The sequence below is a fragment of the Rhipicephalus microplus genome, chromosome X (genome assembly GCF_043290135.1).
Source record: "Rhipicephalus microplus isolate Deutch F79 chromosome X, USDA_Rmic, whole genome shotgun sequence".
Classification (NCBI taxonomy): Eukaryota; Metazoa; Arthropoda; class Arachnida; order Ixodida; family Ixodidae; genus Rhipicephalus; species Rhipicephalus microplus.
The window spans coordinates 344468390-344481834 of NC_134710.1; the positions used below are offsets into that span (position 1 = coordinate 344468390).

Here is a 13445-nt window from a genome sequence, read left to right on the forward strand (position 1 = left end):
ACTGAGTTATCATACGTTTTCATGTTTTAGTTTGTGAACTGTTTTTATTTGACGTTGTCTCATCACATAGATTCCTTTGCACTGTGGACTAGTCAAGCCGCCTCTGCAGCAGTTTTTGTTTGTTGTTGTTGCTGTTGTTGTCCTCCATCTGTAGATTGTTCATGGTGAAAGTAAAAGTTGATTTGATTTGATTATTGAACAATGTCGAGGCGTACGATTACGCATATGGAACTGCTACACTTACTATCACTGTACTGTAGTGTTTTGTCCGCAATTCCCTAGGATAGCTCTATTTAGGAAGCGAAATAAATGGGGAGTTTTAGAATAAATAGGGAGTTATAAAACTAAGGATCTATGCAATCCTTACAATTGCCCGCTATTTTGGACACTCAACGGGAACCCACTTGAGGTTATCATACGACGCATGCGCAGTGGCGAGCAGCGCTACGCAAAGTTTTCAGCACGTTATCCTGAAACTGCCTATTGTAACGACCAAAAGCACCACTGCTTTCCGAAACAGATGGCATTGCTCATGTAGAGAAAAAACAAGAAAACTTTGAGAACCAGTCCTTTGTGCTGGTTCTGTCATTGCTCGTCATACTTTAATAATACAGTGCGTATTTAATACGATAAATTGTACTATAATTAGCTTCCCTAATCATTTCCTTGATTTCAAGATATGTTACCCTTCTGGTGCCGCAGTTAACTGAAGTAGACCCTTGGTTCCCCTTCTGTTAAAATAATGGGTTCCGTAATAACAAAAAACCTCTGACGATTACTTGCTCCATTTCTAGAAGAGAAACCAGCACTGCAGCAAAGATTTTGGGCACACCACTCAAAGAAAAAGAAACTAAATCTGCAGCGCAGAAAAAATTTAAGGACGCATTCCACATAGACTAAAGAAAGAATGGAGATAGCAGAGAGCGTTAGCTTGCAACTGGCTGTATTTGAAAAATGTTCTTTTTAATATGCATGCAAGTGTGTGCGCAGTTACAGTTGCACAGGACATGACGCACTAGGGAGAATTCTTGCTGGAGATTTACGTGCCGAAACTACGATATGATAATGAGGCGCGCCATAGAGGACTGTACTCGAAAAACTATGCCCCACAGTGCAGTGCAGTTGTGCAGTCATGGCCGTTCAGGTGTGCAGTGACGCAAAATAGGACTGACTTGTGCCTTTCAAAGTTGGTGACTGGAGGGTACGAAGTATACATTTTTTTATACTTACCGCAGTCCACACTTATTTTGACGCCGATATTACATATGTTTTAGTTTATCGAAATTTTCTCTCTCGTTATAAAGCGAAGTTCACAGCGATAATGGCATGGATGTGATCCCAATAGGATAATTTGTCATTGCAGTTTTACTTTTTGTATTTCTTTAGCGCTATTGTGAGCGAGGCCCACTGCTGGAGACATGGGCGTGGCAGTCGACGTGTGCTTCGACACAATGGTCACGTGATGCAAGCATTTCTGAGAACGCGGCTTTGTCTGCGGACTAGGAACGCAAACGTTGATTTGGGGAGTGACAGTGAGTTCGCACGTTATACATCCTTCTCTGCGTGAAGACACAAGCACCTCGAAGCCTTCTCAAAAATTGCTCGGGTACATCATTTCTCCCAGTCAACCCCATTCTTTTCATGCTAATTGGGAAAAGTGCCATGGGGATAGTATCGGTACACAGAGAAAAATGAGAGGTGACACAATTTGATGAAAGAATGCGGTATGCGAATGCCCCGCCGCCGTGGTCTACTGAATGTGGCACTCGACTCCTAACCCGAAGGTTGCGGGATCGAATCCTGGCTGCGGCGGCTGCATTTTCGATAAAAAAAGAAAATGTTCGACACCCACGTACTTAGATTTAGGTGTTCGTTTAAGAACTCCATGGTGGTCGAAATTTCCGGAGCCCCCCACTATGGCATCTCTCATATAGATATCGCAGTTTTGGGACGTTAAACTCCAGTTAGTATTATTAGCATGTGAAGAAATTTTAATTTTAGAAAAGAGAGGAATGAAACATTGAAGAAATCCTATACTTAGTTTTTTTTTTTCATTTCATCCTTTCCTTCCCACGCCGGCCCACAAAAGCTCACCGCAAGCATAGAGACTGACGTGTCTGATGAGTTAAAGAGGTTCTCGATCGCAACTCTTCAGCAACAAGACCATGAACAGCGCTTTTACTTTACAATTTTCGCCAGGGTTATATATACGTGTTAGAGAACGAAAGTGGTTCTGGCCAAACCAGAAGAAAACGAAGATTTCAAGCGACACGTTCAGTGGCGAAACTAGCAGGTTAGGGAGGTTCAACCTCTCACCGCAGCGATAGCATATTTGTACATACATATATATGCGCACTCATACAGATGCCAGACCACAAATAAAGCGAAGACAGAACACCAAAAGGAAGATTTTGTCTACGATCATGGACACGTATACGTTCATGATCAAAATCGCGCTTAGGTGGGAACAACCTTACATCGACCTATTTATCTTATTGATTTTCATAGGCTTGAATATGAGCAAGGAGCTACGGGCTCCTTGCTTATATGACCCACAGGAGACCTAGGCTTTCAGAAGATCGTGTTTCGTTCGCTGAAGGCAAGGAGCAATATTTAACTTGTAAAAGCGGTCTCTAGCCTCACGGATAATAACATGTGAGAATAAAGTGAGAAAGGGAGTGTTGGAAAAGTGTGGTGGCATGCATTCACTGCTTTTGAACCTATAGAGGCGACCTTTCCACGGGATGCGTGGTGCGATAGTGCTCCGCTTGGGTCCTCAGGAAGCCCCCGAGCGCATGTTTGGTGGGCTCGGCTCGACGCCCCAGTCCAAGTAGGGCCCGGGGCAGTTGTGCCCGTAGTCTGAAATGCTCGCCTACCTCGAATTGCTACAGCCGCGGTCACGATCAAACCAGTTACCTTCAGATGGGCAGCCGAGCACAGTAACTACCGACAAAAATTCTGTAAAGTGAAAGTAAGGAGTCCAAATATTTTTCGGGATTCGAACACACGCCGCACCGAATCGCCCGCGCGCAAGCTTCCAGATCGGTCACTGAGCCATCTCTGTCATAACGTCTGTCAGGTGCACGGCTATAAAATTTGTCCTATCAGTACTATGGTCCAAGACTGGAGTTGGCGACGCGACTGTGTTCTGTAGAACTGCATTTTGGAACCTATTTTTTGTCGCAAATAAACATAGTGCGCTCAAATCAAAGCTTAGTCTTCGTACTACTTAGATCTCCGAGGAATTTGCAGGTTTTCGCCTAGTTTTTTTTTTTTTCAGGCGACCCTTTTTTTGTCTCAAAAAACAAGGTTTGATTTCGGTAACTTCCATAGGGTCCTATTGTGTAAATTTTATTTCTCGTGGGAACAGAATTAGAAGCCCCAACGTTAACGATGCTGCATTTGGGAAGTGCAGTGCAGCTCCTAGAACTTTTCCCTTCAGGAACTTCTGGAATTTATGGTTCTGATTTTTGATCGTCGAACAATGAGTCATTCCATTGAAAACGCGTGAGCTTCCAGCCGTGGCCGCTAGGAGCACTGACCAGTCAGTGTCCTAGCGGCCCCTACAGTTACAGAAACTAGAAGCTTAATCAGAGGGGAGTCGAATTCGGCTTCAGCTTCTTTTGCCAGCCCCGCCGCGGTGGTCTAGTGGCTTACGTACTCGGCTGCTGACCCGCAGGGCGCGGGTTCGAATCCCGGCTGCGGCGGCTGCATTTCCGATGGAGGCGGAAATGTTGTAGGCCCGTGTGCTCAGATTTGGGTGCACGTTAAAGAACCCCAGGTGGTCTAAATTTCCGGAGCCCTCCCCTACGGCGTCCCTCAGAATCATATAGTGGTTTTAAGACGTTAAACCCCACATATCAATCATCAATCAACCTCTTTTGCCAAGCAAGGAAAACACATTAAATAGTCATTACAAGCATGGATATATAAGTGATGAAGTAATTATAGCTGACAACAAGGATCTGCAGGGGTTGATAGACATCGGTGGTAATGAGCATGATAGGTTAAATTTGAAGTTCAGCAGGGAAATATCAGCAATTATGATTTTAATGATAACAAATACAGTGAGCATAACATACAGGAAGTCACGCTAGAAATAGTGGATACCTACAAATATTCGGACGTATGCATACATAACAAGGCTGAGTACCTAAGAGAGCACGAAAGATACGTAATGACTAAGGGTAACAGGAATGAAGCTGTAATGAATAATTGGACACTGTGGAACTACAACAGGTATAACGTTGTGAGAGGGACTTGAAAAGATACCATAATCCCGGGTTTGACGTTCGGCAATTCGGTCTTGTGCATGAAACCAGAGGTTCAAGCAAGATTGGAAATTAAACAACGTGGCATAGGTAGGCTTGCTTTGGGAGCACATGAGAATACCCCAAATAAGAGGGTGCAGGGTGACATGCTATGGAAAACGTTTGAGGGAGGGAAGCTAGCAGCAAGATAGAATTTGAGGTGTGATTAAGACTAATGGGAGAGGAGTGTTCGGCTAGGAAAGTTTTCAGCTACTTGTACACGAAGAATATTGATACTAAATAGACGAAGCGAACTCGAAAACTGTCAAGCAAGTATTTAAATAGAATACCAAGCTGAAAAAAAACATTGGATAATACGGTGAAGGAAACAGAGAGGGACATGTGGAAAATTAGAATGCTTACGAAATCGTCACTGGAGATCGACCTACCAAACTTTCAAGCAGGAAATAGCAAAAGGAAAGATCTACGATAATTATCAGGGTAATTCTCCGTTGTTCGAGGCCAGAGCGGGAGTATTGCGGACCAAGACGTACCGAGCCAAATGCGAAGGCACAGACACGGTATATAGTGCGTCTGGAGAGGAGGAGGAAACGGCTGAACATTTGGAATTGGAATTCTATTGCTCACAATTTTTTCATAAAGTTTGCACACACTATGTGGACCTTTAGCTATTGGCTAGTTTGGGTCTAAGAAGATGCATTTTATAAGGTCACTTTGAAAAAGCATAACTAAAGAATTTATATGATATAAAGAATTTGAAAAGAAGCAGAACAGTACATCAAATAACCACACAATGTACTGTAAAGGGGTCCACCCTATAGTCCAAGATAATGGTGCCGAATTTTTCAAACATTGGGGTTTATGGACAGTGAAGGCAAAATAAACTTTCAACGGGTAGAAATAACCAGGAGGAGGCTAACTGATGCGTGGTTACAATCAAGGCGTGAGTGAAATTCAATCATTAAATACATAGTTATATTACTTAACTTTAAGGCTAGGTGGCGTCAGCCACTGCCCAATCTAAAAGGGCACAGCCGGATACATCCAGCCACCCATCCCTGAAAGCTGGATATCGACGGCTGTTATGCCGGTTCTAAGTAAACAGAAATGCTGACTTGGTAACTAGTATTTCTTAAACTTCAACACAGCCGCAACTCCTTTTTTATGAAGACGCATTTCACTTCCGTGATAAGAACGAGGCTCCTATGAAAGCGCAATAAGCAGTCATTTTTGCCTACCTACTGACTACAGTCTACCACTGACTTGTGCATTTTGGAGCTTCGCTGAAGGTATCCACGGACGCTGGCACGGGGAATAAACTGAAATGACCTATCGGCGCTAACAATAACCAAGCGGGGGTAACTTGCGCATACTTTATCGGGGTGCAAAACGTGGTCAACCAGTTCGTGAATTATTTGGCATCTGGCGCCGCATATTGTGCTTTCTTCGCTCTTTCAAGTTCATTGCGTACATCTACAATTCAACACGACATGCAAGAGAAATCACAATGAGTTCGTCTAACACCGCAGTAAGGCGCACGCGTTCTGGGATCATAAAAAAACCAAAGGCTATTTCAATCTTGCTCGTACGTGCAAGGTCATGAAAATCAATCAATGAATATCTCGAACTTCGATAGCTCCTGATTGCAGTAGTCCAGTTAAGCGAGTGCGTGGAGGTGGCATAAAACGAGGTGAATAACTTCTCTACAGACGAGTGCGTACAGTAAACTCTTTGACACGAAGCGTCACGGCTTTCCCACCTCTAGCACACCATCTAGACTGGGAACGTGTAAACAAACAACACGTTGGAAAAATCTATGTTAGTCATGGTTCGTTGGAACCCGAAACCCGATAGTCCCAGGCTGCCTCTGAGAACACTTGGCACTACGCGACTTCCGCACCCGCTCGCCGTCTTACGATCGTAATTCGAAGGGAAGACCCAAGTTACCAAGAGAACCGACGACTGTACACAGCTGACGCCGCGGACGACGTTGTTAAAACCCGCAGCTAACCACGCAGTACGTTCCTCGGGAGAAGCGAAGAATGCCCGAGTCGGCGCGGTGCGCGTCTGGCGAGACGGGCGTGCTGCAACCGATGGCCAATTCTGTGTGACGCTATGTTCCCATCGGCCCGACGGGACTTTCCGCGTCTTGGGGGCCCGACGACGCTCATCTCGCGAGATCTTTCCGACCGGTCCCTGGAGTTCGGCTTCTCTGCCGCTCACAACTGCCCTCTCAGTGCAATGAAAGAAACGCTTGAGAGGGAAAGATGGGGGGGGGGAAAGCGTGCGCACGTTCCTCCTCACTCGCGCGTAGGCACGTTCTCTTCGGAAAGCGCGCGAACTCATTCATGCAAGCCGAAAAAAAAAAAAAAAGATAAAGCGGAAGGTTCTAATGATAATTTGGTGAATGCCTCACGAACAATCGAGAACTACTTTTTTTTTTCTTCGTACCCGAGCATTTATGACATAAAGCAAGAAAACTTGAATAGGCGAGATGAATGCTAGCGGAGTAAAGAGTCTCTGGATCATTCTGTAACCCCTCCTTCCGCTCTCTCTCTCTGCCGGTAAGCTTTTGCTGAGGGTGAAGCGGCAGCCACCGTATAGGTGGGGGTGGGAGCCCGATGCAGATCCTTCGGCGAGCGGCCGCAAACGGGCCTAGCTAGCGCTGCCGGCGTCGCCAATATGCGACGACCTCCTCCGCCCATTTCCCACTAAACAGCAGAAACCGGGCTCGTCTCGAAAGAGGTCCTCTCCGATCGGGAGCCCTTCGCAGCGCGTGCGGATGATATTCTTCCTCGCTTTCGATCAGGCGCGAGGAGGAAGCAGAGGCAAACGAAAATCTGTCATGCTCCTCTCTCAAATCTGAAAGGCCCGCACAGACATACGCGCCATCTCTCTGCCCACCTTTTGCTGATGTTAGTCACCATACTGCTTTACCTTTCCTATTTTCCTTCACTCTCGCCTATCCGCTTCCCTTCCGTTTTGTCACTCAAGAAGGGGTGGTAAAGGGAGGGGGATCTGGCCTGTGGTTTTTACTTAGCTTTTTTTCTCTGTTCGTTCTTGCCCTTTTTCTCGTCGCTTGTCGTCGGGAAACGGTATTTAAGAAAGGCATTCAGCTCTTGGTCTTCCAATAACTCCCGACGACTCAGCCCGAGTAGCGCCTCTATAGCACGGACAGACGTGCAAACCCTTCGGCGCCGTCGGCGAGCTTGTGTACCCTCAGACTGCTCGCTTAGCTTCGACTTCTGAGCGCAGCGCCGGCGTTTGCACGTCGTCGGGCGTGCCTGCCCCCCACCAGTGACTGTCGCTTGTGATGATTACCTCGGCCTGTCGTCGAGACTTGAGGATTTACTCTAGCACAAACGCCTGAGAGGAACAGCGACGAGCTTCTCCAGTGCGCGACTCGCACCGAGCCGTCTTCGCACACAGTATATATTATATATATATTTATATATAATAGTACTGTTCCTTCATTAGCCCCACGTTTGGCTAATATCTTCGACTGCTGACACCGGTCTATCGGTAAGCGAATGCTGTTTATTGTTTCGTAGGCACAATTCAGCGAACAAGCTTTGAGCTAATCTGGCATGTTCGCTGCGTTCGTGTGTGCGCTTTCGTTAAGTAGTGAATTCATTCCCTCACTCGTGGTATTGACGCAAAACAAAGTTGGGACATCTGCGAAAGCAGCCAGCCTGATGAATTCATTGCTACTATGTTCTTTATTTTCCTTAACCTGCCGAAGCAACCTAAGAGCGCAAACCTCTATATTAATTAATTTTAAAGTACGGGAGCCTCTCCTGTGTGGTTTGATCAACACTGTGTCGCACCTAGCTTCCTTATTTTTGAAACAAATTTTGAAAAGCAGCTTGTTGAAAATGCGAACTCAAACGTATTGCTGCTAGAACCTTGTTCCCATTGATGGCAGTGCTTGCAGGCAATAGAAGAAATATATATATATATATATATTGTGCGAAATCAACATCTCAGTACAATCGCAGAAAACGAGATTAGGACGGTGCTTTTAGTATTCGACGTTTGTGTCCGTCTTCTTTCTCTATCGCTCTATTTTATGCACGCCTGGTATAGCCAATGGCAGGCAAATACTGAAAACCATAAATGTCCAATGAAAACTGTTTCTGGGTCTAGTGCTAGATCAAACGGTACAGAAGATGCAATCGCTGTTCAGATTAAGAGCAACATCACATTTTTTTTTGTGCGCTTGGTAAATCTGTTGTCAACTGTTTCGGGTGTTTTTTGTCGTATAATTACATGCCGACACTACGAATAATGATTTCACAGAGCAATTTGCCCACCTCCATGCATTACTTAAGATAATTTGTCATTTTATTCCTCTTTCGCATTGGCATAAAAGACCGTATATATGCGAGCTCGTAAGATAATTCGAATTGTTCATTAGAAAAGCCATAGGAGGTACAACAGTCGCAGCTGCGTCAGCATGCATTCATCAGTAGCCTCAAACTGGTGAAATAATGCTGCTTGCAGCCGTGAATCCGCAAAAACAGAAAAAAAAAGTAACTCCCTTAACTTCAAGCTTATATACTCTTGCGTTGCTAGTCGGAGGTGCTGGTGTGGTTGCCGTTTTTGTCAAAGCATTTACTCGTCGGTTGCCTTTGGGCGGAGCACCAATGCACACCAAAAAGCCGTGGCCTGGTTGGGCCAGCAGAGATGAATGCCAGCTCGCAAAACTATAGCGATTCTTGCATTTTTTTTCCATCGCAAAAAAAAAGTAATTGCTATTGAGTTTGGCACACCATTTATCAGTTTTCCCGTTTTCTCGACGAGAACAAAAAAGGTGCACCTCAATACTTAAAATAAAGCTGTGCATCTGTCCATTCATTCATGGACGCAATTTTTATTTCGTCAGAGTGAGATCAAGCCTACAAAAAAGGGATGTTTACAAGGACGCCAGCTCGAATGTGATGTCTCGCTATATGTAAAGCGAGTTAAAAATTTCGCCCGGTTAGCTGACGGCTATTCGTCGTTCCCCCTATGACGTCATGATCGGTACCCTATCGCGAACGGACATCTTCCTTCAAGACGGATGTGCAGGGACTAGTATATAATCGAGTCGGAAACTGTGCTATAGGAAAGCTGCCACAGACAGGTAGGTTGAGTGTACGTGGTGAGGTAAAAAAAAAAAATAGCGAAATTAACGCTGATTCGAAACTATTTCGACAAGCTGCTGAGCAGTATACACCTGCGCGGTATTCACACGCCATTATCGCAATCTCTTATCCGATCGGCCGCTGCAGCGCGCCCTTGACCGTGGAGGACGCGTCTACGGAACCTCTTACGAAATCACGCTCCCTCGCACAACGACTCGGCGATATTGGCGAAATGAGAAATCTCGCGGCCGTCGACAATGCGACTTTCGATTTCGTGTGGATTATGTGCGTTGCAAAAGCTCGCTCGGGCCAGCCGCCGCGTGTCTCGGCTTGCATTCGTTAACGTAGAGCTCGATTGTCGTAAGCGTTACACACTCTGCTCCTTTGCTTTCGACACAACGCGACGCTCAATGAAATTTAGATTTCTCGCGACAGGTGCTCATCTTGCGTAAAGTGAGAGGTAAAATAATGACGACATACGAAAAGGTGAGCGGTGACTAGCCGAATTCAGAAACTGAAGTGTGTGTCGCACTTTCACCGGAATCATTTTAAGCAAGCAATGGTACTCTTACCCAATGAATGTTGTAGAGATGAACCTTGGTAAAATACGTTGGTTGGTTAATTAGTTTGCATCCGTGAATCGAGTAAACGCGAACAGACACGGAGAACTGGCACGGGCGGAGCGCTACTTTCCAATGATCTTTTATTTTCCCACGCACCGGTATATACCGAGCAGCGGAAATAACAAAAGAAAAAAAAACGTTTTGTGGATTCACATTGTTCAACAGAGCACGTGTACAATAAATTATCATAACATAGAAGAACGTTTCATGTCGCTGCGTCAAATCAAGGTAATGAAGCTATCTTTGAGAAAGCGATACTGAAGTTTAGCTAACGCACAAGTCTGATAATCTCGCAATTTCACACACCTTCGTAATCACCCTTGTCATCTTGTTAGGTGCTCGGCTCGGCATATAGTTATCGGTTCCTGCGAAAATCAGATATCAGTTGAAAGTAGCGCTCTGTCCGTGTCAGTTCAGATGTACGCGCTTATCTGCTCGCACTTACTCACCATTCTTAGAAACAAACCATCTTCCAGAGCACTCCATAATATTTGTCTACCTCACAGTCATCAAAAATGTCACAATTGGCGACTCTTCGGCATCGAGTTCTCTCGCCAGCACAAACTTCAGTGATTAATTATTGGCCGTATTTTCTTAGTATGAACTGCTTCATATTGAGATTGTTTCAGATGGCCGATGAACCATTTGTAAAGGTTCTTCACGAGGCAGCAGAACCTCGACTGTGCACGCGCAATACAGAACTTCGCTACACTGTCGCGATAAGTCTCGTTATTCCAGTACTTAGCACAAGGGACATCTGTGAATAAGCTGAGCAACCACAACCAGAGTGGTCAGAACATACGTCCATGCCTAGCTAGCTAAAACGCTAGCCATCGTGAAGTACGCATCCAAGTGGCCCAGGGAGCGAAGATGGAGGGATCTAAGTTTCACAGTGCCTGCGCATTGGGCAATCACAGCCTTTCGAACTTTCCCTGCGGGCTTTGTGATTCGTCCGGACAACGACAGAAAGACCTATTGCGCTTGCGTTGTTTTCTGGCGCGGAAGCTATTCAGTCCACAATGACCGGCAGTTCGCTGCCCCACCAAGGCCACCCGCATGGTTAATTACACTCGCAGGGCAGGTGCCAACCGTCCACAACGAATACAGACAGTGCGACGTCCGGGACGTCAACAAATATAGGGGTGTGCAGAAAAGAAGTCCCTACTGACTTTTTGCACAAGAGGCGTCACAGATCGACTAGCAATACATGAATTACCGACGTATACGGCGAAGGCCAGAAATGATTAGCACTCTTGACTCGGCAATGGGCATCTTGTGAAGTCAATCGGCGGCCTTCCATTCGACAATGGTCGATGAACATCGTTTGAAAGTGGCACGACCGACTGCCGTGTGTGTGCCCAATGTTGTGGTTCACGTTTTTGTCCTTATGGGGGCGTTACAGCTTCGCCTAGTTGCACACTGACACATTTAAAGGCAGGACAGCAATGGCTTTCTGTAAATGTTATGACACGAAAACGGCAGACACCTTAAGCATCGGGGTTCCCACATTCGAAAAGTGTAGTCGCTAGATTAGCCACCGGCGCAAGTCTTGCTATGCTACCCGAGAGTAACGGTGATATTAATCACTACATCCTTGAAACACCGAAGGTTTTGTAGGAGAAATTATGTGAGGCACATACGTAATTGCACAGCTTTAGTCATAGGAAATGTTTCACAAAAGCTTGGAAAGAATCGCCTCCATGAATGTTTCCAATTACGCCCATTGGAATGTTTCTGGGATTTTAGTGAACTTATATGTAATGTTTACGCATGTTTAGATTTACATGTGATACGCTGTTTTGCGCGCGGCGACCGTTGCAATACCACATGATTAATGTGTGCTGACTACTTCTTTGACGCAGAACTCATTTCGTGCAAAAGGCCATGGCTCCCCGGACCGAGACTGCAACCATTGTGGCGACCGAAGCTCGTTCCAAGGTTGACCTTGAACCAGCCACCACCAATGATGAACAGATAACGGAGCAATTGCCATCCAAGCAGCCGCCCATGGAGATCATCTGGATGAACGTCTTCAAGATCCTAGTCATCCATGTGATGGCCCTGTACGGCCTCTACGTAGCTCTATTTCATGCCAAATGGATGACACTTCACTTTAGTAAGTTAATTTTATATTTTTATTACACTGACGCAAAACTAGCCTTTAGGTAATGCGCAGTCATGTCTCTTTCAAGAACCTCCGACTGTGCAATGCTGTAACCAGCTTTTCACTGGTGGTGCAGTCACACGGATGCATTTCACAATTTTCGTAGTGCAAGTGCGTTGGTGTTGTAAACACCTCAAGTAATGCATCTTCTTTTTTCCCCCTCTCCGTTTTATAATTTGTGAGGGCGGCACTGCCCGATGTATATGTAGGCACTCTTGTAAGTTTGGGGCGTTCTCTTGGTTAGCTCAGCACTTCAGAGATGGCAGCGTTTCATACATTGCAACTAATGTCCACTACAACAATCCGGTTCTTACGTGTTTTGATGCCTTCGATGCGTGCGTATAACTTGTTCTTTGCAGGGACAAACTTGCGACATTACACCTCGTTGTTCTTGATGCGGCAAGCGCATGCCATGAGGTCGCTTGCAAAATCCTGCTTGCCTCAGCCGGCCTTTGCATCACCGTCAGTCCTGTATGCGTGACCTATACGTAGATGGCACGATTTTCGTTCTTTAGTTACACCACAAGCGACCATTCTGTAAAATTTGCCGTGCTCTACAAGGCGGAAGGGCAGCAGGCAAGGAATTTAATGGTAGCAGAACGCTAAAGTGATGCGCTCGCGGTGTTGCAATTATTGACGAGCCAGCTTGCACGGTTTCACATGATGGAAACATGGCTCCCTACAGGCGGAATCTAAACATTTTTTAGTCTCCATGATGAGCTCCATGAAGGCACTCTGTAAGCAAGCCCGTCTTTCGAAATTCCTGAAGTTTCTACGTATGAAAACAACGCTTTGGTTCGTGCCCCATTTAGTTATTTTGTTGCTCGTACAGTATGGGGAGATCAAACCTGCAATGTTTGCAGCTGCTGTCGGTCACGTGTGCATGTGTAAGGTCGCTGAAACCTCCTCCTTGCTTCAGACAAGCACTTTCGCGTATGCAAACGTCCTTCAAAACACTCGAGGCCACCGTATACGCTTCGCGTATGTGCACGATGAAGCACCGTAAAAACCACGGCCATGAAAAACTGTTTGCGGAGCTCCCTGACGCATCGTTTCTCCCGTAATATTGCAAGAAGAGCAATTTAATTAGCGGCACCTTAAAACGGAAAAAAAATGATTTAATGCGAATTCGCGAAATTCCAGTGATCACGGTTACGTTAGGAACGGATTGTCATCGTGGTAGAATAGCGCAGACAATAAGACCAATAACATGCAAGATACATTGCTGCTCTGCATGTTCTTCGTCCCGCTGTACGACCGT

At 45.7% G+C, this 13445-nt stretch overlaps 1 protein-coding gene across 3 annotated transcripts in view; it reads left to right on the top strand.

Moving 5' to 3' along the window:
* Positions 1–13445, top strand: part of LOC119162020 (acyl-CoA desaturase 1) — an 89270-nt gene that overhangs the window by 64652 nt on the left and 11173 nt on the right. For 2 of the 3 annotated variants that reach the window (XM_075879809.1, XM_075879811.1), the window contains exon 2: positions 11883–12136. In XM_075879809.1, coding sequence (XP_075735924.1) covers positions 11905–12136 — 232 coding nt within the window. In that variant the 5' untranslated portion in view covers positions 11883–11904. Of the gene's footprint in view, positions 1–7581; positions 7794–11882; positions 12137–13445 lie in introns of those variants that run through there. The other variant, XM_075879810.1, reaches the window with a different exon arrangement.